The sequence below is a fragment of the Lithobates pipiens genome, unplaced genomic scaffold, assembly GCF_037356315.1.
Source record: "Lithobates pipiens isolate NorthernLeopardFrog02 unplaced genomic scaffold, aLitPip1_a1.2 Scaffold_13, whole genome shotgun sequence".
Lineage (NCBI taxonomy): Eukaryota > Metazoa > Chordata > Amphibia > Anura > Ranidae > Lithobates > Lithobates pipiens.
In genome coordinates this window covers 302,750,284-302,775,882 of record NW_027507718.1, presented here as the reverse complement: position 1 = coordinate 302,775,882, position 25,599 = coordinate 302,750,284, and the positions used below count along the sequence as shown (strand labels likewise).

The 25,599-nt window shown below is 43.5% G+C and overlaps 1 protein-coding gene across 2 annotated transcripts in view; it reads right to left on the bottom strand.

The window, feature by feature from the left end:
* AFG2A (AAA ATPase AFG2A) overlaps window positions 1-25,599 on the bottom strand; it is a 595,306-nt gene that overhangs the window by 354,350 nt on the left and 215,357 nt on the right. The window contains exon 14 of one of the 2 annotated variants that reach the window (XM_077476871.1): window positions 1,739-2,161. The exons of the other annotated variant lie outside the window; for it this stretch is intronic. Within the exon in view, the coding sequence (XP_077332997.1) occupies window positions 2,059-2,161 (103 nt within the window). The 3' untranslated portion in view covers window positions 1,739-2,058. Of the gene's footprint in view, window positions 1-1,738; window positions 2,162-25,599 lie in introns of those variants that run through there. 2 annotated transcript variants of the gene reach the window in all.

Sequence of the window (25,599 nt, the reverse complement as noted above, 5' to 3'; positions counted from 1 at the left end):
CTGGCCAATCACAGCGCCGGAGCCACGTTATCTGGAAGGAAGATGGATGCTTCGTGGAAGAGGGGACAGCGGTGACATCGCTGGTTCCTGTGTCAGGTAAGTGACACATAATGGGCTACTATGTGTTGCATAGTAGCCCATTATGCTTTACATTTGCAGGGAAACAAGGAAGTAAAACTCAGCAGGGTTTACTTCATCTTTAAATGCCTAAATGGTTAAACATTTCACCTATTTATCATGCCCCATTCATGCACAGCCATATAAGGTGACATTCCACAATTTAGTCACATGTATGTAATGTCACATACACTGTAGATAAAGGCTTCTGTGATGTGTTTTTATTTTTTGTAATATGTCAAGCCAGAATAATGTTATAAAAGAATCCAACAGCTTTATACTAGGAATGGAAAGGAAACCATGTGTTTGGACCTGGATCCCCAGTTGGTGCCACTGTGTTTCCCAAAAGGGAAGTTTGTAGTTTCAGTGTCCACCAGCGAGCATCTCCCAGCAGATCCCAGCAATCTGCTCCGCCTAGTGGTGGCTGCTGGGAGGGTATTTGGTCCCTGTTCTGCTGTTACACCTTGCTCCAGTATTTTGCTTGCAGCCAGATACTGCTAGCCATTATCTTGTTTCTGCTCTTTCATCACTCTCTCTGCCTAAAATCTTTACCCTGAACCCTGCTGCCTTGTCCCTATGTCTCCTTGTTCCTGACCCCAGCTACGATTCCTCCTTCCTATATGTTCCCTTCAGTTTATCTTGCTTTTTCATGTTCACCATTTGTATATATTGTATATAGTTAATTTGATAGTTAAGATTTCTGTTATTCGGTTAGGTCCTTTAGTCAGGTGTTTTGTCACTGGGGTTTGTTTGGTCCCAGTTTTCTAGTGTAGCTATGTAGTTATTCTTTTTAATCTCTCGGCTTCTAAAATTACATATACATTCTCATTGCATTCTAGGACTGTATGCATTTTATAAATAAAACATGTCAGTAGAAACTCCACAAGGTCACTACTATCCCTTTTTAACCATTTCTAACTATATCTTTTTGATATGGAATGGGGGGGGGGGGGCGTGGTTAAAATCCTCAAACTTAAAGCATGGTTCCCAATCATTATAATGCAGGAACTAGTGTAAAAAAAACTGAATAGAAACACAGTAGAAGTGCTCCCTAATAAACAGTCCTGGCTTCGAAATGACAATACTTCTTTTCCAGAGCTAGTTTCATTTGGAGTACAAGCCGTAGCTTTCAGGCATTTGTTTAATTTAAACATTTCTTGGACAATGTGGCTTGGTAAATTGGTGCCAAACGTGCTGAAAAACACATTTTTTCCCCTTGCTTCCTGATGTAATCATTTCGAGGCCCCGGGTGTACGAGGCCATTCCTGCCAGGGCCTAAGATTTCCATATTTCAAACTGAAAGGAATCTGGCATGAAACACTTGACATTATTTCCTTTGCACATTCTTCACAAAGGCCAGCCAAGCTATTTTTTCATTTCATATCAATAGCATTTAAAAGAATAACAGATGCTACATTTAACTCATTTTCTCCTGAAAATGTACATCCAAAGCAGAAAAATAATTAGTATTAAATAAAAGACAGGAAATGTATGGGGTTCTATACTTGTTTCTTTATTATAGCTATGACTAACTGAGACATTTTTAAAAAGATCATTTTTTTTTAACCAAGTAAACATTAAAGCTGAAATTAACTGTATCTGAGCTCCATAAACTGAAAATGCTATTTATTTCATTTTTAAGATTCAGATTCAACCATCCATCCATGTCTCCATGCTTTATTTTTTTGAGAAATCACTTTGCAAAACACCCCCTTAGAATTTCTAGTGATGGCCATCTTGAGTAAGGGCAGATGATTCACATAGCATTTACCTCCTGGAACCCATTTGCTGTCAGTTCAGGCATGCAGACAGGATTGTGTGCTTATCTGAGGAAGGCTGAGAAAGAATTGCCTGCTCGATTTCCACTATGGGCAAGTGAACCGCTGAGAGAGCTGGAACCTTGAGTTTGGCTCGTTTTCTCTGATCTTTTTCTGTCTCCCATCATCTGTGCTCTGTACATGTGAGTGGTGTCCACGTTGTCAGCCAGGCATACCTGAAAGCCTGGTTACAGTTTGCTGCAAATCCATCCCCACCATCAGGGGCCCTGAAGAAGAAGAAGGAAGTTGGGGCTTAAGACTCTGCACCCTGGGGAACCACGAGCTGGCTTTCTACAAGGGCTCACTACCAAAGAAACTTGATGGTATACATATTATACAGAAATCATTTGGAACCAACACACTATTCTAGCAATTAAGTCTGGACCAATCACTATTGTGCCACTCCTTTTGCATTCTATGTGCTATACTTATTGGGGAGGGATGCCAATGGGGGCCTCTGTTCATGAGGTGGGAGAAGGACAGACTAACTTCACCCAGGTACAAAAGAAGCGCATAATTATTTTTGCTCATAAGGCTTCTATTGCCTATAATTATCAAAGCAGGTACAAACTTCCGAATAGCTGGTACAAAACTGCCACTATACTACACAGGATCCACCCAAAAGTTTTACCCATGCGTGGAGGTACCAGGAAACACTCCTCCACAGTGGCAACGCTCGGTGTGGCTTTTGGGGCTATAGCCCCAAATCTGGGGCCCATAGCCCAGAGTCCCTCAGAGAGGGGCGTGGCCGCGAGTGTGGTGGGCAGCACCAGAGAGCAGGCAGGCAGCACGGGAGAGCCAGATAGGCGAGAGAGCAGAGAGATTACATCACCTCTCACCTCCCGCTCTGCATCCCTGCTGTTACGCTCTCGTTGTGCAGCTGTGGGCAGCAGTGATGATGTAAGGAAGGGTCTCTCTGGGGACCCTGAGGCAAGGGGGCTCTCTAGGGACCCTGAGGCAAGGGGGCTCTCTGTGGACTCTGAGGTATGGAGGGGCTCTCTGGAGACCCTGATGTAAGTGGGAGAGGATCTCTGGGGACCCTGATGTAAGTGGGGAGGCTTCCTGGGGATCCTAATGTGGGGGAGGGCTCTCTGGGATTTCTGAAGTAAGGAGGAGCTCTCTGGGGACCCTGATATAAATGGGGGGCTCTCTGGGGACCCTGGTGCAAGGGGGAGGCTCTCTGGGAACTCTGATGAAAGGGGGAGGCTCTCTGGGGACCCTGATGTAAGGGGGCTCTCTGGTAACCCTGATGTAAGAGAGGGGCTCTCTGGTGACCCTGATGTAAGGGGGCTCTCTGGGGACCCTGATGTAAGGGGGCTCTCTGGGGACCCTGATGTAAGTAAGGGTCTCTCTGGGTACCCTGATGCAAGGGGGGCTCTCTGGGGACCCTGATACAAGGAGGGGCTTTCTGGGGACCCTGATGTAAGAGGGGGCAGCTCTCTGGGGACCCTGATGTAAGAAGGGGGCTCTCTGGGAATTCTGATGTGGGGGGGCTCTCTGGGGACCCTGATGTAAGGGGGAGGCTCTCTGGGGACCCTAATACAAGGAGGGGCTTTCTGGGGACCCTATTGTAAGAGGGGCAGCTCTCTGGGGACCCTGATGTAAGAGGGGGGCTCTCTGGGGACCCTGATGTAAGGGGAGGCTCTTTGGGGACCCTGATGTAAGGGGGAGGCTCTCTGGGGACCCTGATGTAAGGGGGCTCTCTGGGGACCCTGATGTAAGTGGGGGAGGCTCTCTGGGGACCCTAATGTAAGTGGGGGGCTCTCTAGGGATCCTAATGTGGGGCGGACTCTCTGGGAACCCTGAAGTAAGGAGGAGCTCTCTGGAGACCCTGATATAAATGAGGGGCTCTCTAGGGACCCTGATGCAAGGGGGCTCTCTGGTAACCCTGATGTATGGGGGGCACTCTGGGGACCCTAATGTAAGTAAGGAGCTCTCTGGATACCCTGATGCAAGGGGGGGCTCTATGGGGACCCTGATATAAGGAGGGGCTCTCTGGGGACCCTGATGCAAGAGGGAGGCTTTCTGGGGATTATGATGTAAGGGAAGGCTGTCTGAGGACCCTGATCTAAGCGGGAGTCTCTCTGGGGACCCTGATGTAAGTGGGGGGGGCTCTCTGGGGACCCTAATGTAATGATAATATATAATGTAATATATAATGTTTATATACACACACGTATATTATATACATGTGTATGCCCACGCAAGGCTATGACTTTCTTTACTTCGCTGCTATGGGTTCTAGCCCCAGATCAAATGTAGACCTAGCAACGCCCCTGCTCCTCCACATCTTTTTTGGGGCTGCCTAAAACTCCAGGAGTTTTGATGCATGGTGAAAACTATAATAGCTGACCTACATAGATTTCTGCAAATGTTTTGTCAGGCTTTCTATCACTTTATGTCCATATCTATATATAAAAAAATAAAAAAAAGTAAAAAATACAAAATACATTATTGAAACACCTAATTAATGCAGCTAGAGTCTTCATTGACGTAGTGTCCATTGTACCCTATCTCTGAAGATCATCCTAAATAACAATTTATTATTATACTTATGAGGAACCAGATACATTTGTCAAAACCACACCTGAGGGATCCAGAAAAGTATCAGACGTGGGTGTAGAGACAGGTGGCCCAAAGGGGATACTACAACAGTCACAGTCAAAAAATGATTAAAATGAATACAGCACAAGAAAATTGTAAAGCAGGCTGTGATTTTCTGCCTGTATAAAAATGGAGACTCACCCTCTTTACAGTATCGGGCATAAGGTTTCAGGTGGTATCCATTCAACAGACCTTCAGCAACTAGAACCGACCGCAATCTCCCCATGCAGTGGCAGAGGAGGTTAACTGAGTAAACAATATACCTTGTTGTCCCTGGGTAGGCAGTAAGATGTCCCAGGAGTCTGCATTCACAAATCACTCATGGCTGTAGAACAAACCATTTTAGCTGTTACGTGCTGTTTTTCTCCAAACAAAAAACGGCACATAAAAAACCTAAACCCCACTTTTGTACACATAGCTGCAGCCAACCCTAGCGACATATGTTCCACCATCACTGTCCCTACTGGCCAAAACCTGGACCTTCCAGTGGGCTGTGTCCATCAGACCATCAGGTACTTAATCCCTCTTACTCTTGGGATCCACTTCCCTGGACTTGTATAGCACCCTACCAAAAACACCTTAGTCAGTTAAAGAACTGCATAGGGTTCTATACCTGCAGGGTCTAGCGCCGACCAGTTGAATAACAGGCAAGACCACTAAAACATCCATTTGCATCGAAGCAGGGCTTGGTACCATCCATCTTATGCCGCGTACACATGATCAAACAATCTGGTGGAAAAGTCCAGCGGACTCGAGCCCGCCGGACAATCCGTCCGTGTGTGGGCTCCGGTGGACTTTTTTTACCCAAAAGTCCGGCGAACTTCAAAAGTAGTTTTGCACCAAAATTTGTCCGCCGGACTCGCAGTCCAGCGGACAACACAGGCGTGTGTGTGCTAGTCCACCGTACTTTTGAAATGAATGGACTTTCCTACGCATGGAGAAAAGTCTGTTCATTTTGAGCACGGCTCCAGGTAGCCGGGACTAGTGAAGGAAGTGTCGCTGGCCCCGTCACCTGGTATGGACTTAAAGGGGAAGCCCCAGGTCCATATCAGACCCTTATCTGAGCACACTAAGCGACCGGTCAGGAAAGGGGGTGGGGACGAGCAAGCGCGTCCCCTCCTGAGCCGTACGAGCAAGCGCCCCCCCCACCCCAAAGCACCTTGTCCCCATGTTGATGAGGACAAGGTCTGCGGCCGGGGGGCTTATCGGAATCCGGGAACCCCCTTTAATAAGGGGGCCCCCGATACCGGCCCCCCACCCTATGTGAATGAGTATGGGGTACAATGTACCCCTACCCATTCACCTGTGAAAAAAATGTAAATAAAACACAACACACAAGGGTTAAAATAGTTTATTGCACAGCTCCGGGGGTCTTCTTCTGTCTTGGGGGGTCTTCTCGTCGGACTCCTCTGCTATCTTCTGCTCTTTTGCTAGCTCTTTTACTAGCGGAGGAGCCCAGCTTTCTTCTTCGCCGCCATCCGGGGCTCTTCTTCCGACTTCGGGGGTCTTGTTTCCCTCTTTGGGGGTCTTGTCCCCCTCTTCGGTTCTTCTTGCTGGACCTCCGCGCCTTCTTCTAGCTCTTTTACAAGCGGTGGCCCGGTCTTCTATCGCCACTGTCTTCGCCGCCTTCTGTTCTTCTCTTCTTGAGCTGTTGACTCGTCACTGTCTCTGGCCACAATGACAGGGACGCGGTGTGCGGCGACTTATATAGGGACATCGCCGGGTGATGTTCCCGCTCATTATGATGTCACAGTCCCAGCATCCTTTGGCGATAGAACACCGGGCCACCGCTTGTAAAAGAGCTAGAAGAAGGCGTGGAGGCCCGGCAAGAAGAACTGAAGAGGGAGACAAGACCCCCGAAGTCGGAAGAAGACCCCCGGACAGCAGCAAAGAAGCAAGCCGGGCTCCTCCGCTAGTAAAAGAGCTAGCAAACGAGCAGAAAATAGCAGAGGAGTCCCCAAGACGGAAGAAGACCCGGAGCTGTGCAATAAACGATTTTTAACCCTTGTGTGTTGTGTTTTATTTAAATTTTTTTCACAGGTGAATGGGTAGGGGTACATTGTACCCCATACTCATTCACATAGGGTGGGAGGCCGGTATCCGGGAGCCCCTTATTAAAGGGGGCTCCCAGATTCTGATAAGCCCCCCGCCCGCAGACACCAACAACCAACGGCCAGGGTTGTTGGGAAGAGGCCCTTGTCCTCATCAACATGGGGACAAGGTGCTTTGGGGTGGGGGGGCACCCCCCATATTGAGGGCACACGGCCTGATATGGCTCAGAGGGGGGGCACTCGCTCGTCCCCGCCCCCTCTCCTGACCGGCCGTGTAGCATGCTCGGATAAGTGTGTGGGCAAGTCCATTCGTTTCGAAAGTACGGCGGATAGTCCGCCGGAAAAGTCCCGTGTGTGGGCAGGTCCGCTTGTTCGGACAGTCCGGTGGACTTTACGGCAGTTTGTCCACCAGACTAAGTCAGCCGGATAGTCTGATTGTGTGTAAGCGGCATTAGTGTTCCAGCTGTAGGAATTGATCCAGGTGCCCAATCTCCGGATCTCTACTGAATTTACTTGAGAATCTGGTATTTAGCATACAGAGCTGTACTTCACTGACCATCACCTTTCAGACATTGGTGAAAAAACTGAGGATATTCCCGAGTAGGAGGGGTTATGTTTTCCTGTCAAATTTTTGTGCCAGTGTCCATTCACCTATAGGTGGCACATAGCCCAGGTAGTTATGCTCTGTGTCCCGTAATGTATGAAAGAGAAAAATGTTATTGGTGTTAGTCAATTCTCACTAACTTGCAGAGTTGTGCAGAAACATCACTTTCCTCACCCAGATGGAGCTTATTGTACAGATCTGTGCACTGCAAGATAACATATTAGAACTGCACTGTCAACTCAGCAGGTCCATAAATGGGACAATCCTTTTCCCTGGGACAGAGTCTATCCAGCTGACTTCTCTCCTTCTGTCAACATACAGTGAGGGAAAAAAGTATTTTATCCCCTGACAATCATTGAAACTACACGAGATGAGATCTTGCATGGAGCCCCAGACCGAGGAAGATTGAGAGTTATTTTGTGTTTCTTCCATTTGCGAATCAACTATTGCCATCCCTTCACCAAGCTTCTTGGTGATAGTCTTGTAGCCCATTCCAGCCTTGTGTAGGTCTAAAATCTTGTCCCTGACATCCTTGGACAGCTCTTTGGTCTTGGCCATGGTGGAGAGATTGGAATCTGATTAATTGCTTCCGTGGACAAATGTATTTTTTTACAGGTAACAAACTGATATAAGGAGCCCTCCCTTTAAGAGAGTGCTCCTAATTTAAGCTCGTTACCTGTAAAGAAGACACCTGGGAGACAGAAATCTTGCTGATTGATAGGGGATCAAATACTTATTTCACTAAAATGCAAATCAATGTATAACTTTTTTGAAATGCGTTTTTCTGTATTTTTTGTTGTCATTCTGTCTCTCACTGTTAAAATAAAGCTACCATTAAAAATATAGACTGATCATTTCTTTGTCAGTGGGCAATCAAATATTTTTCCCTCACTGTCCATACTACATCTACTGTTTTTTTATATCTCTTGCAAACTCTAGTCATAATGTTTCCCTATCAAAGTTCCCAGCAATGCTCCTGACCACTTTGGGCTGTTGAGTGTTTGTAACCACCTTTCCCGCATCTTCTCTTCTATTCTCCATAAACAAAAAATATTAAGAATCCAACAGAGAATGGAACACTGGCATCCATGGCAGATGTGCAAACCTGGGATCAAAAACTTGGGATACCTTTAATAAAACATTTCAGGTAATTTAGCTCTCCTAAAAAAAAACTAAATTATGGCTTTGTGGTGGATTACTTTTTTACTGGGATTTCCAGGCTGGATTATACAATGTAGTTTGATCTTTGCTTCTAATATCCAGGCCAAACCTCCAGGTCTAGCAGGGCACAGAGAACATCATTATTTCTGAATTAAAACAATGAGATCCCAGGTTTTTACTTGCAGGTTGGATTCCGGGAAAGAAATGAGACAACAGCCCTTGAAAGCATGCGATTCAATAATGAAATTAAAGTGGTATTAAAAGGCATTTAAAAAAAAAAGTAATAAATATGTTATACTTGCCAGCATCCCCCGCTGACACTCCTGAACCCTCCCTACAGCAAGCAGCATACTATGGCGGCTCTTAAGCCGCTGGTCTGCATGTTCATTAAGACACAGCGCAGCTCAGGCCTGCCCCCCCCCCCATGGCTCCCGCTGGTGGTCTCAGTCAATAAGGACGGTAAGGTTCCCATGCACATCACTGGATCATGATGGGGCTCAGATAAGTATTGGGGGGACTGCTGCACACAGAAAGTTTTTTACCTTCTTGCATAAAATTCATGAAGGTAAAAAACCTTCATTATTTACAACCACTTTAAAATCCTGATCAACCACCTAAAAATGTCTCCAGTATACTTCTTGTTAATACTCAGAAAGTCCAGCAGCAAGTTCAATGTAAATCTGTCATGATAGAAATATGGCACCTGTTGTTGCTGCCCTCATCCTGAAACTGTCACTGTCACACTAAGTCACTGTCTTCAATATTTTAACCAATTGAGAAAGTGTACGGGTCTGCAAAATCAGAGAAGAATCAATCCTATGGCAGCCTCCATGTTTTTCTCATGGCAGGTTCCTTCTTATGGTCTACAAATGTGTATTATTTGCAATGGCTTTGCAACAATTGTTTCATCCAATTATAAGAAAAAAATAAAAGTATTAGTGAAGAGTATTTTGAGTATAAACACTGAATGGATGTTAGCCATACCAAAAACCAAATATTGGCTAGAAATTTAGTAAGCAGAATTCACAGAAACCGTGCAGCGTGAACAACGGAAATAGTGATTAAGGAAACAACTCCTACATGTTTCATGCTTGAGAAAAGCTTAATCACGGAGTGCCGAGACTAAACACTTTCTGGTTATTTATAGCAAAAGTATCCCATAATTACGACAACTGTGGGGGAAATCTAAGGAAGCTTGTAAAAAAAAGTGTGTAATTAAAGGATAAAATGGGCTAATTTATCTTCTTAAATAGAGTGATGTGATGTGAAAGTAATTTACAGGGGTACAGATACGCTGTGAAATATGGGAAGCTTTTAGGCAATCACAAAACACTCATTATACATACTGCCAAAAGTATACAGTGGATATAAAAATTCTACACACCCGTTAAAATGTCAGGTTTCTGTGATGTAAAAAAAAATGAGACAAATATAAATTATTTCAGATCCTTTTCCACCTTTAACCACTTGCTTACTGGGCACTTAAACACCCTTCCTGCCCAGACCAATTTTCAGCTTTCGGCGCTCTCACATTTTGAATGACAATTACTCAGTCATGCAACACTGTACCCAAATGAATTTTTTTGTCCTTTTTTTCCCACAAATAGAGCTTTCATTTGGTGGTATTTGATCACCTCTGAGGTTTTTATTTTTTGCGCTATAAATGAAAAAAGACCGAAAATGTAGAAAAAAAAACGCATATTTCTTTGTTTCTGTGACAGAATTATGCTAATTATTAATTTTTCTTCATAAATTTTGGCCACATTTATACTGCTACATATCTTTGGTAAAAATAACCCAAATTAGTGGATATTATTTGGTCTTTGTGAAAGTTAGAGAGTCTACAAGCTGTGGTGCGAATCGCACAAAATTGATCACATCTGATGTACTGGTGGCCTATCTCACTTCTTGTGACCCGAACAAGTCAGGAAAGTACAAATACCCCCCAAATGACCCCTTTTTGGAAAGTAGACATTCCAAGGTATTTAGTAAGAGGCATAGTGAGGTTTTGATGTTGTCATTTTTTTCCCACAATTCTTTGCAAAATTAAGATTTTTCATTTTTTTTTTCTCCACAAAATTGTCATTGTAATAGGTTATTTCTCTCATGTGGCATGTGTATACCACAAATGACACCCCCCAAAAAATTCTGCTACTCCTCCTGAGTATTACAATACCACATGTGTGGGACTTTTTCACAGCCTGGCCACATAGAGAGGCCCAACATGCAGGTAGCGCCATCATGTGTTCTAGGAACATAAATTACACATCTAACTTGTTGACTATTTATTACACTTTTGAAGCACCAGGACAATGACACGTGACACTGATGACAGATGGCACTGATACGTGGCAATGATGACACTTAGACATGGCACTGATGACACGTGGCACTGATGACAGATGGCACTAATATGTGGCACTGATGACAGATGGCACTAATATGTGGCACTGATGACACGTGGCACTTATACGTGGCACTGAAGACACGTGGCACTAATACGTGGCACTGATGACAGATGGCACTAATGCGTGGCACTAATACGTGCCACCGATGACAGATGGCACTAATACATGGCACCGATGACGCGTGACACTGATGACAGATGGCACTGATAAGTGGCATTGATGACACATGACACTGACAACAGATGGCACGTGACACTGACAGGTGGCACTGATGACAAATGGCACTGATACGTGGCACTGATGACAGATGGCACTAATACGTGGCACTGATGACAGATGGCACTATGTGGCACTGATGACAGATGGCACTGATGACAGATGGCACTTATACGTGGCACTGATGACAGATGGCACTGGGGACAAATTGCACTGACAACCGGTGGCACTGGGGGCTGGTGGCTTTGGGGGCAGGTGGCACTGGGGGCAGGTAGCACTGGGGTGGATGGCACTGGGGGCAGGTAGCACTGGGGTGGATTGCACTGGGGGCAGGTAGCACTGGGGTGGATGGCACTGGGGTGGATGGCACTGCTGGGGGAGGATGGCACTGCTGGGGTAGGATGGCACTGGGGGGGAGGATGGCACTGCTGGGGGAGGATGGCACTTTTTTTTTTTATCAACTCCAGGCAGAACGGCTGCTGCTGCAGCCGTTCATCTCTCCCCTCTCACACTGTCTGTGTGAGGAGGGAGAGCGGTGCTGAGAGATGATCTCATATGTTTACATATGAGATCATCTCCCATTGGACACGCCGATCACGCTGTAAACGGCCCGGGGGACACGGCGAACACAGGACTTCCTCGATGCGTGCCCGCGGCGGCACGCATTGCGGAAGTAAACATAAGGACGTCCAGGGACGAACGCGCCTGCTCTACGGCCGTCATTCGGCTATAGGGCGGGCGCGAGGTGGTTAATGTGACCTATAAACTGTACAACTCAATTGAAAAACAAAATGAAATCTTCTAGGGAGGGGAAGTAAAAATAAAAAAATAAAATAATTTGGCTGCATAAGTATGCACACCCTCTTATAACTGGGGATGTAGCTGTGTTCAGAACTAAGCAATCACATTCAAACTGATGTTAAATAGGAGTCAGTACACACCTGCCATCATTTAGTGTGCCTCTGATTAACCACAAATAAAGTTCAGCTGTTTTAGTAGGTCTTTCCTGGCTTTTTCTTAGTCACATCCTACAGCAAAAGCCATGGTCCTAAGAGAGCTTCCAAAGCATCAGAGGGGTCTCATTGTTTAAAGGTTTCAGTCAGAAGAAGGATACAAAAGAATTTCCAAGGCATTAGATATACCACAGTATACAGTGAAGACAGTCATCATCAAGTGGAGAAAATATGGCACAACAGTGACATTACCAAGAACTGGACACCCCTCCTAAATTGATGAAAAGACGAGAAGAAAACTGTTCAGGGAGGCTGCCAAAAGGCCTACAAAAACATTAAGGCCCTGTTCGCACCTATGCGAATTAGATGCGGCTTACACCGCATCCAATTCGCAGGACATTTCAAAATACATTCATTTTAATGAGGCTGGTTCACATATCTGTGGTGCATTTGCACTCCGCATTGCACAAAAAAGTGTGCGTTTTCTAGGCAGTGCGGTCCGGCTCAGGTGCGAATTCAGGCCCATTATCTTCTATAGGCACGCATCTGATTCGCAGATGTGTTCCGTTGTGAACAGGATAAAATTCTGATGCAATCCTGAGCTGATACTGAAGCAACGCTGAGCTGATACTGATCAAAAACTGACATGAAACGCTGCACAACTGAGTTTTCTCTTCGCAGGGAAACCTGAGCTTCAATTCGCACCGCACATGTGTGAACCCAGACTCAAGGAGCTGCAGAAATATCTGGCAAGTATTGGCTGTGTGGTACATGTGACAACAATCTCCGATATTCTTCATATGTCTGGGCTATGGGGTAGAGTGGCAAGACGGAAGCTTTTTTTAATGAAGAAAAACATCCAAGCCTGGCTAAATTTTGCAAAAACACATGTGAAGTCTCCCAAAAGCATGTGGAAAAATAAGTTAGGGTCTGATGAAACCAAGGTTGAACTTGTTTGGTTATAATTCCAAAACATAGGTTTGGAAGCAAAAACAACACTGCACATAACCAAAAGAACACCATACCCACAATGAAGCATGGTGGTGGCAGCATCATGCTGTGGGACTGTTTTTGTTCAGCTGGAACAGGGGCATTAGAACGACCCAAAACATACATCCATATCAATAAGGGCATGGCTTCATCAGAAGAAGATTTAAGTTTTGGAATAGCCCGGCCAGAGCCCAGACCTGAATCTGATTGAAAATCTGTGGGGTGATCTAAAGACGGCTGTGCACAGGAGATGCCCTCGCAATCTGACATATTTGGAATGTTTTTGCAAAGAAGAGTGGGCAAATATTGCCAAGTCAACATGTGCCATGCTGATAGACGCATACCCAAAAAGATTAAGTGCTGTAATAAAATCAAAAGGTGCTTCAACAAAGTATTAGTGAAAGGGTGTGCACACTTATGCAACTATATTATTTTATTTTTACTTCCCTCCACCTAAAAGATTTCAGTTTGTTGTTCAACTGAGTTGTACAGTTTATAGGTCAAATTAAAGGTGGGAAAAAAATCTGAAATAATTTATCTTGGACATTTTAACAGGGGTCTGTACACTTTTTATAACCACTGTACATGCAGTGTATGTATAAATATGTTTATTCAATAAGTCTGCTTTTGGTTTAAGCCCAGAAAGTGTGCACTGTTGAAAATGAGGTGCCCAATAGAAAAAAAAAATATGAAATTATAATTCGGAGCTGAAATGGTTTAAACAAGCATAAGCTCCAGGTAAGCGCCATATATGCTAGGCATTCATTTATTTTCCTACAAGGTTTAAATATCTATATGTTTGAACTCTGATCCCATAAACAGCACTTTCAGGGAGCTGTGCATTTATTGCATACATGCTATTAGTATGGTAGGGAAAGGAAGTCCTAAAAGTTGCACATCACAGCAAAACCCTGCGTGGAGGTATATGACAGCCTCAGCCCAAGTTCCAACTGGGTGTGGCCTGGTTGGAACCCGGGCTGAGGCTGTCATATACCTTCTTACAGGAAAAAAAGTTTCTGATAAGGAGAACTCAAGAGGTGTGCCACATCCCAAATATACCAAGAAACAAAGAGAGCCCCCTAGGGGTGGGACTTTGAAGGCACTACCACATGTACGAACAATGTTAGAAAAATATAAAATATTTATTGTAGAACACAATTGAAATATTGCACAATGCCATGGATGTATGTATACACCTGTACATATCCACGTAGGACGCTATTTTTTTTCTTTGCATTTTTTGTATATGTACATCCACGTTTATGTGCAATATTTCATATGTGTTCTACAATAAATATTTTATATTTTTCTAACATTGTTCGTTTGTGTAGTGGTGCCTCCAAAGTCCCAACCCTAGGGGGCTCTCTTTATGCCTTCTTACAGGGTTTTGCTGTGATGTGCACCTTTTAGGACTTTTTTTCCCAACTCTTATTGGTCTGTCATGCAAGAGGACCCAACAGATCGGTGATCGATAACTGTAATTTTTGTTGTGGGTCACTATCAGTATGGTGTTTGATTAAGGGGCTAAGTAAATGTATTGTTGCACACAGGACTAATTGTCTGCAGCATCATGTTGAATATTGGAAACAATCTGATATGCTGTTCAAGTTTTTATACAGACTTGACTATTACGTGGATTATAATGATCTCTAAAGTTTAGACTTTGCTATTTTTATTAGTTTCCTTGAATAGAGCATTGTTATTGGTGCATTATTGGCTCATAAAAAAAAAAGTCAGCAGCTACAAATGCTGTAGCTGCTGACTTTTAATGTTCGTGCACTTACCTGTCTAGGCATCCAGCGGTGTCCTCACCGAAGCCAATTCTTCAATCAGCTATTGGGTCGCAGCGCCGCCATCTTGACTAAGGGAAACCGGCAGTGAAGTCTTTCGGCTTCATAGACAGTTTCCTACTGCGCATGTGCAAAGTGAGCTGCACTTTGTGAATGGGCCGCAGTCTTCTGGGATTTGTGAAGTGTCCCAAAAGGCTGTGGGGGAAGGAGGGGGATCCGAACTTCCAGCTCAATTCGCTGAGGCATACTGAGATGGAAGTGAAGCGGGTACCTGTCAAAACCAGGTCCCAGCTCCCCCAAAAATTGACAAATGCGGCAGTAGGGAGGAGAGGAGACAGACAAGCAGAGATTCCCATTTTGGGCAGAGCTCCGCTTTAAAGTAAAATAATGTAGTGTAATTATGTAATAAATACAATATATGTGATTTTGTAGAAGACTAGAAAATGCAAAAATGAGAAAACTCTCACCCCATGTAAGATTCACTAAAATAAGTAACAGTTTGGCTGGTATGGTAAAACTTCTTGTTAATCCTCGGTGATTTTAGCCCTTATCTAGTTATCTGCTTCATAATCAGTGTATTTCTTTCCTTTCTTTGTGACTGGAGAGATTCCAGTCATAAAGTTTAAAGCAGAGCTCCTCACGATGTTCATTAGAAGCTGCAGCAAGCCATATAGAGATTAATTTCCTTGCTTGAAGATGCTTGCTTGCTTGAAGATGTCCAGCATCACCTATTCCCTTTCATCCCCAGCTCAACTGTCCAGACACACCCATTTCATTCATTTGATCTTCATTCTGTCAAACATGGAGGCTAAGCATCACATATGGGCTTTAACAGCAGCAAACTGCATGCAAATTCAGTCTGTCAATGAATGCCCACGTCTCTATATGGACATCCGAACAGTGATAATATTATTCATTTCCATAACTTCTCCAAGAAGCCAGCGCACTGTGTGAAATAATTATGGGGACTCCTAAGAGGAGTGATGTTTTCGGGAAGCTATGTACAGTACACAGTACTATGCTGCACCTCTCATCAGCCATAATCTGTCTGAAATACATAGAGAAGCTCAAAAACTCATCAATGATATAAGTGGGCCTACAATAAGGTAAGTAATAAAAACAGAAAGATTTTATTCTACAATTTCATTAGCATGAGGTGAAAGAAGAAAGGGGAATTGGGGAAAGGGAAAATAACGGGATTTTTGATTTACCTGTAAAATCTCTTTCTTGGAGCATCACAGGACATTGGAGAATTAACTCTTAGCCCTTGTACACACGGTTGGAGATTCCGACGGAATGTGTCCTGTCGGACCGTTTTGTCAGATATTCCGACTGTGTGTGGTCTCCATCAGACTGTTTCCATCGGAATATCCGACGGACCAACTTTTCCAACTTGCCTGTAAAATTTTCCGACAAAATGCTCAGATCGGACATACTCCGATCATGTGTAGCCTACTCCGACGGACAAAGTGCATCGCATGCTCAGATCAAATTCCTAGACCAAAGCTATTGGCTACTAGCCTGAACATAGTCCCATCATAACGAAATAACGTCATTACGTTATGTACAATCGGATTTTCCGTCAACTTTGTCCGACCGTGTGTATGCAACATCACTTCGGGACCTCTTCCGGAATTAATCCGTCGGAATTACTCTGACGGATTTGGTTGTCGGAATCTCCGACCGTGCGTACAAGGGCTTAAACTATTGTGTTATTCTCCACCTCCAGATGATTGGACACTGGCAAGTATCAAAGCTTGACATTGTCCAACATAATCCCTCCCATTCCCACATGCACAAACAACACTATGTCCAATTAAAATTTCTCACTGCATCTCAATAATGATAATAATTATAATGATTATATCGATAGCACAGTCTTCTTTTGAAAAGTTCCCTTAAACATTTACTGACATTACATATAGCAACTTATAAAAATAGTAAATGCTGGCAGTGGATATGTGGCAGATGTGCGGTGAATGCATGCTGAATGTCAGTGAATCCATCACAGGAAACACATTTACCATTCTGCAGAAAAAAGTGGCTTCTTTATTTATTTACTAACCATTTAAAAATGATAATAAATGATTATCTCCTCTATGACCTTGTGGCAGTACGCACAGCAGCAGAGCTGGGTAACTTCAACAAGTGCATAGAAAATAAATCATTTTTTTTGCTTTTCTACCGCAAATAAAACATTTATGACATATCAAGGTAAAACAGGAGTGGTAGCGCAAAGCTGGTAACAGGATCGGATTGGATATTGGCGGAGGTCAGCGGACATGTCACCCCATGTGAAAGGGTCCTTAGGAGCAAAGCTAAATTTTAGACAACTTAATAAAAATATTATGTGGCATAGTTGGCCCAGCTAGTCATACAGTGGGGCAAAAAAGTATTTAGTCAGCCACCAATTGTGCAAGTTCTCCCACTTAAAAAGATGAGAGAGGCCTGTAATTGTCATCATATATACCTCAACTACGAGAGACAAAATGTGGAAACAAATCCAGACAATCACAATGTTTGATTTTGGAAAGAATTTATTTGAAAAATATGGTGGAAAATAAGTATTTGGTCATCTACAAACAAGCAAGATTTCTGGCTCTCACAGACCTCTATCTTCTTTAAGAGGCTCCTCTGTCCTCCAATCATTACCTGTATTAATGGCACCGGTTTGAACTTATCAGTATAAAAGACACCTGTCCACAACCTCAGTCACACTCCAAACTCCACTATGGTGAAGACCAAAGAGCTGTCGAGGGACAGAAGAAACCAAAATTGTAGACCTGCACCAGGCTGGGAAGACTGAATCTGCAATAGGCAAGCAGATTAGTGTGAAGAAATCAACTGTGGGAGCAATAATTAGAAAATGGAAGACATGCAAGACTCCACGCAAGATCTCACCCCGTGGGGTCAAAATGATCGCACGGTGAGCAAAAATCCGAGAACCACATGGGGGGACCTAATGGATGACCTGCAGAGAGCTGGGACCAACGTAACAAAGGCTACCATCAGTAACACACTACTCCGCCAGGGACTCAGATCCTGCAGTGCCAGGCGTGTGTCCCCCTGCTTAAGCCAGAACATGTCTAGGCCCGTCTGAGGTTTGCTAGAGAGCATTTGGATGATCTAGAAGAGGATTGGGAGAATGGCATATGGTCAGATGAAGCCAAGTAGAACTGTTTGGTAGAAACACAACTCGTCCTGTTTGTAGGAGAGAGAATGCTGAGTTGCAACCAAAGAACACCATATGGTGGGGATGGCAACATCATGTTTTGGGGCTGTTTCTCTGCAAAGGGAACAGGACGACTGATCCGTGTACATGAAAGAATGAATGGGGCCATGTATCCGTGAGATATTGAGTGCAAACCTCCTCCCATCAGCAAGGGCATTGAAGATGAAACGTGGCTGGGTTTTTCAGCATGACAATGATCCCAAACACACCGCCCGGGCAACGAAGGAGTGGCTTTGTAAGAAGCATTTCAAGGTCCTGGAGTGGCCTAGCCAGTCTCCAGATCTCCACCCCATAGCAAACCTTTGGAGGGAGTTGAAAGTCCTTGTTGCCCAGCGACAGACCCAAAACATCACTACTCTTGAGGAGAATCACATGGAGGAATGGGCCAACATACCAGCAACAGTGTGTGACAACCTTGTAAAGACTTACAGAAAACGTTTGACCTCTGTCATTGCCAACAAAGGATATATAACAAAGTATTGAGATTAACTTTGGATATTGACAAAATACTTATTTTCCACCACAATTTGCAAATAAATTCTTTCAAAAATCAGACAATCTGATTGTGTGGATTTGTTTCCACATTTTGCCTCTCATAGTTGAGGTATAACTATGATGACAATTACAGGCCTCTCTCATCTTTATAAGTGGGAGAACTTGCACAATTGGTGGCTGACTAAATACTTTTTTGCCCCACTGTATTTCACTCTACTCATCCAAGTTGAATGCAGGTGGAGGCCTATGTATGTCGGGGACGGTCGATTTATCATATCCTTTGGCTGCCACCTAAGGAACGACCCCCAATTTTATGCCCAGCAGTCTCCGTCACATTAAATATTTGGGATAGGTTAACTAAAACTTAAGTTTAAATCCCAGCATACCCCATTGGTCCTTATATTTGGAAATAGGAACTTCACCCCAGGCCTCACCCCCAGGATATTTGAATGGTGGACTAACAAAGGTTAACTACGTATAGCTGATTTATGTGATCATAAGGGAGTATTGACATGTAAGTTCCTAGAAGAGAAATAACAAATGCTGATGTCAGAGTACTTCCGCTATACAAAGATAAAGCATTTTTTAAACACTATATCGCAGAACTCCGAAATAGCGACCATGTCCTCTATGTAATATTTGTGTCAGAAGTTCAATAAAATCGGAGGGCATATCTCTGAAATTTAACTAGCTCCCCTATTAAACAGGGATACATGGAAAAACAGGAAGTGGACCTCCAGGAAAGTATTAAGTTGGACGAGTAGCACACAATAGCCCAGGGAGCCTAGCGGTCACTCATAAATACTTCTATTATAGAAGCAAATTATAAAGTACTTCTGAGGGGGTACATGGTCCCAGCTAGGTACCGGAAGCGTCTCCCTTGTGTCTCCCTTGTGTTTCCGTGGATGCGGACAGGAGGCAACAGTTTATCATGTATGGTGGTGATGCCCTAAGGTAAGGAGGTATTGGATTAGGGTATATAACTTCATGTACACTCTCACCCAAGTAAACTTTGTCAAATCTCCAAGATAGCCGCTGCTAGGCTGCAAGGTGGAGACAGTGTAAAAATCCCAGAGACGCCGTATAAGATTTATATTGATATTGGCCAAAATTATAATCGCAAAATCTTGTAAATCGGCCGTAGTGCCTTTAGAACAGTTTAAACACAAACTTTACTGGATTATGCCTAATGAGTGTATGACAGAGATCTTAAATGATAGAATGAAGATGTTCGAGAAAGTCAGGGACCCCTGGGTCAGCTATTTGTCTTGAGATCCTAGATGTATGCCTGATTAGAGTGGCCTTGGGGCTGTGGGATTCCGACTCTCTTCTTCCAACCTCTCTTCTCTCTCTTTCTTTAATCTCTCTGTCTTTTCTTTTTAGTCTTTGTGCAGTATACAGAGGGTTTTTAGGCCTAGTCCCTAACAATCTTGAATGGGGATTATCTCCAGGTAGGATGGAGTCTGATTCGGCGAGGGAGGGGGTGCACTCTCTAAGGAGATGTGGATCCCCTTCTTTCACACGCACAGTAAATCATAAATCCACCTACAATCTACTAAGAGTTATGAGTTGATATTTACTTTGACTTTGTTAAAGGTGGAGGTATTATCGCTAATGGTAAATGGTAATTGAGATGCATTTTGGCAATGTTGCATGAGGAATATTAAACGAGTGGGGGGGTTCCCCCATGGAGACACAGTTAATATAAACAATATCACCCTCAAAGATTTCCATTTGGAAGAATGCCTACTATAGGTGTAATATTCTGCTTAAAAATGTTCCATCCATGTATCCATCCATCCATGTATCCATCCATTTAGCATATATTTTATAATATACATGTTCTTTGTAAATACTTTTGTAAGCTTTTTTTTGTAAACATTTTGAATAAAAATATTGAAAAGAAAGAAGTAAAAAGCCAAACTGGAGTGATTGTTTTCCTTGACACAATATGGCGTACATTGCAGAGGAATGACATGCATGGGTGTCGTCCATGAAGGAAGCCTCTTCTAAAGCCATGCACAAAAAAGCTCACCCAGAATTTGCCAGGTTCATGCTGAAAAATAAGACTACTGGGACTCTGTACTCCGCAGTGATGAGACCAGGATAAATGTTTTTGGAACTGATGGCTTAAAAACTGTATGGTGTCACAAAGGTGAGGAGTACAAAGAAAAGTGCATGGTGCCTACAATGAAACATGGTGGTGGCAGTGTCTTTCTGTGGGGCTGCATGAGTGCTGCTGGTGTGGGGGATGTGCATTTCATTGATGGTATCATAAATTCACAGATGTACTGCTCTATATTGAAAGAGAAGTTGCTACCATCACTCTGTGCCCTTGGTTGTCGTGCACTTTTCCAACATGACAATGATCCAAAACACACATCTAAGGCCACTGTTGCATTTCTGAAGAAGAACATCGTGAAAGTGATTCAGTGGCCAAGTATGTTTGGAACCTAATTGACCACCTATGGGGAACTCTGAAGAGGCATCACTCTTCATCGAGCATCCAGGCTCTAAAAGGGGTCGTTCTTGAAAAATGGAAAAAGATAAATGTTGCAATATGTCGCCAACTTGTTCATTCCATGCCTAGAAGACTTTGTGCTTTCCTTACAAATCATGAAGGTCATACAGTATACTATATGTTGTAGGTTTTGTTGTGGGGTGTATTATTTTTGCATCAACTAATTTGAGTCAAACTGAAGATTTTGTAATCTAAGTTATATTATTAACCACTTGCCTACTGGGCACTTAAACACCCCTCCTGCCCAGACCAATTTTCGGTGCTCTCACACTATGAATGACAATTACTCAGTCATGCAACACTGTACCCAAATGAAATTTTTGTCCTTTTTTTCCCACAAATAGAGCTTTCTTTTGGTGGTATTTGATCACCTCTGCGGTTTTTATTTTTTGCGCTATAAATGAAAAAAGACAGAAAATTTTGAAAAAAATCACATCTGATGTACTGGTGGTCTATCTCATTTCTTGAGTCCCGAACAAGCCAGGAAAGTAAAAATACCCCCCAAATGAGCCCTTTTTTGAAAGTAGACATTCCAAGGTATTTAGTAAGAGGAATGGTGAGCTTTTTGATGTTGTCATTTTTTCCCACAATTCTTTGCAAAATTAAGATTTTTTTATTTTATTTTAATTTTTTCCACAAAATTGTCATTGTAATGCCGCGTACACACGAGCGGACTGTATGGCATACTTAGTTCGTCATACAATCCGACGGGCAGTCCGTCGTACTTTCCACTGAATGGACTTGACCACACACGGATGCACAAACAGTCCGTCGAAAGCTTGCGCGATGACGTGTACAGAACGTACGACGGGACTAGAAATAGGAAGTCCAAGACACAGCAAAGCACCCTTCCGCCGTGTAAATCCTTTCTGGGCATGCGCCATCCTTAGTCCGTCGAACTAGCATACTGACGACCGTACTGTCCGCTGAAACCAAAGTACGACGGACAGAATTTCGAAAAAACCTAAATACTTAGTACGCTGGACTGCACGCTGAAAAAGTCCGCTGAAGCCCACACACGAGCGGATTGTCCGCTGAAATGTGTTTCAACTGACTAAGTACGCCATACAGTCCGCTCGTGTGTACGCGGCATAATAGGTTATTTCTCTCACATGGGATGTGTATACCACAAATAATGCCCCAAAATAAATTCTGCTACTCCTCCTGGGTATTATGATACCACATGTGTGGGACTTTTCCACAGCCTGGCCACATAGAGAGGCCCAACATGCAGGGAGCACCGTCACGTGTTCTAGGAGCATAAATTACACATCTAACTTGTTGACTACCTATAACACTTTTGAAGGCCCTGGAGCACCAGGACAATGACACGTGACACCGACGTGGCACTGATGACAGATGGCACTGATACATGGCACTGATGACAGATGCCACTAATACGTGGCACTGATGACACGTGACACTGACAGATGGCACTAATATGTGGCACTGATGACAGATGGCACTTATACGTGGCACTGACACGTGGCACTAATACATGGTACTGATGACAGATGACACTGATACCTGGCATTGATGACACGTGACACTGATAACAGATGGCATGTGACACTGACAGGTGGCACTGACAGATGGCACTGATATGTGGCACTGATGACAGATGGCACTAATATGTGGCACTGATGACATGTGACACTGATATGGCACTGATGACAGATGGCACTATGTGGCACTGATGACAGATGGCACTATGTGGCACTGATGACAGGTGGCACTGATGACAGATGGCACTTATAGACAGATGGGGACAGGTGGCACTGGGGACAGGTGGCACTGATGACAGGTGGCACTAGGGACAGGTGGCACTGATGACAGGTGGCAGTGGGGGCAGATGGCACTGACAGGTGGCAGTGGGGGCAAATGACAGTGGGGGCAGTGGGGACAGGTGGCAGTGGGGACAGATGGGCACTTTATTTTCCTTTTTTATTTTTTTACACTAACCGCTGTGAGATCTCACAGCGGTTCATCTCTCCCTCCTCACTCGCTGTCTGTGTGAGGAGGGAGAGCGGTGATGACAGATGATCTCATATGTTTACATATGAGATCATCTCTCATTGGGCCCGCCGATCGCGCTGTAAACGGCCGCTGTGATTGGCCGTTTACAGCGATCTGTGACTGGCTGCGTCCGGGGGACACGGCCAGCACAGAACTTTCCCGATGCGCGCCCGCAGTGGCGCGCAGTGGGGAAGTAAACAGGAGGACATCCAGGGACAGCCTCCCGGCAGTTAGCGTCCGCTCTGTAGCAGTCTTTCGGCTATAGGGCGGGCGCGAAGTGGTTAACCTTACTTTTATGTAATGAGCTAAACAAATGTTCTATAGAACTCAGTTTTGTCAAAATTTTGGAAATTGTTCTTGTGTTCATTAGGATATTAATTAAAATCTTACTTTTCAAAAAGGGTGTACTCATTTATACTAAGCACTATATGATTGTCAAAAATGCAGTGCCTTGAAAAAGTAATCATACCCCTTGAAGTTTTCCACATTGTCATGTTACAACCAAACTGTTAATGTATGCTGAGGATGCATATGTGGGGCATCCTCAAACAGAAGGTGGAGGAGCGCAAGGTCTCTAACATCCACCAGCTCTGTGATGTCGTTATGGAGTAGTGGAAGAGAACTCCAGTGGCAACCTGTGAAGCTCTGGTGAACTCCATGCCCAAGAGGGATAAGACGGTGCTGGAGAATAATGATGTCCACACACAATATTGACACTCTGGGCCCAATTTGGACTTTTTCACTTAGGGGTGTACTCACTTTTGTTGCCAGTGGTTTAGACATTAATGGCTGTGTGCTGAGTTATTTTGAGGGGACAGAAAATGTACACTGTTATGCAAGCTGTACAATCACTACTTTACATTGTAGAAAAGTGTAATTTTTTCAGTGTTGTCACATGAAAAGATATAAAATATTTACAAAAATGTGAGGGGTGTACTCATTTTGTGAGATACTGTATTTTAAATGGTTTTCAATTTTTTTTTACAAACAAATATGTGAAAAGTGTGGCGTGCAATTGTATTCAGCCCCCCTGAGTCAATACTTTGTAGAAGCACCTTCAAGGCGAATTAATACTTTTTCAAGGCACTCTATGTAGGTGTGCCATTTTCCCAACATACAGTTGACTATCCTTATGCTTTAATGCTTTCAACTGGTAACACATTTATAAATAGGCTGTGTTTTCCTTTAAATTCAACCATTAACAGGAAACATTTGACTGCATTCTTATTATAGATTGCAAACGTTTTGCCAAGTTGCATGCTGGCATACCAATCTGGTCTCTGTAAAGTAGGGATGAAGGATCAGAACTATTTTAATAGTTTCCAAATGATTTTACATATAAAAAATAAGAATGTATTAGAATAGTTTTCCTAAAACCGTTTAAAATGTATTTAAAGTCTCCAAAGTATGTCATAAAGTATTGTGTGGAATTGTCATAAGAATGTATCAGATCATTTTAAAAATGTTCTCCCTCTTTGTAAATAGAACATGAAGGGTTGTGACTAGTAGCGATGAGCCAAACACACCAGTGTTCGGTTTGAGCAGGGTTCGGCAAACGTAAGTAAAGTGTGGGTGCCGAAACTGAACCCCTTTGAAATCAAGAGTCAGATGCTAAAGATCAGTTCTAGTCATTTTCTAGGCTAACAAAGGATTATCAAACTAATGGCATGAGGGTCGACACTGCCCTGGGGAACATGGACCAAAGCAAAAACAAATGTTTGTAAAAATTCAGTTTGATGGGAGCAGCAATTTGTAGTAATGCTTAAAGTGAAACATTAAAGTGTCTGTAAAGTCAGAAGGTTCTTTACCTTACTGCATCCATTGCAGTAGGATAATAAAAAAAAAACCTTCTGCACGCAGCTCCCCATGCAGCCCTTCCTAAATATATATCTGAGCTTGATCTCGATCCAGCGATGTGCACAAGAGCTGAGGCTCTCCTGGGTCTCTTGCTCATGATACGAGTATGCGCCTATAGGAATCGGATTGCTATGGGGGTACTCGGCGGGGAGATGAAGCCAGGTGCACCTGCCGGGGACCCCAGAAGTGGAGGGTCGGGGCTGCTCTATGCAAAACCATATAGTTTAACCACTTCAGCCCCGGACCATTTTGCTGGCCAAAGACCAGACCACTTTTTGCGATTCGGCACTGCGTCGCTTTAACTGACAATTGCGCGGTCATGAGACATGGCTCCCAAACAAAATTGACGCCCTTTTTTTTCCTACAAATAGAGTTTTATTTTGGTGGTATTTGATCACCCCTGCGGTTTTTATTTTTTGCGCTATAAACAAAAATAGAGCCTACAATTTTGAAAAAAACACATTATTTTTTACTTTTTGTTATAATAAATATCCCCCAAAAATATATTAAAAAACATTTTCTTCCCTCAGTTTAGGCCGATACGTATTCTTCTACATATTTTTGGTAAAAATAATCACAATAAGCAATTATTGATTGGTTTGCGCAAAAGTTATAGCGTTTACAAAATAGGGGATAGTTTTATGGCATTCTTATTAATAACTTTTTTTTTACTAGTAATGGCGGCGATCAGCGATTTTTATTGTGACGGCAACATTATTGCGGACACATCAGACATTTTTGACACATTTTTGGGACCATGGTCATTT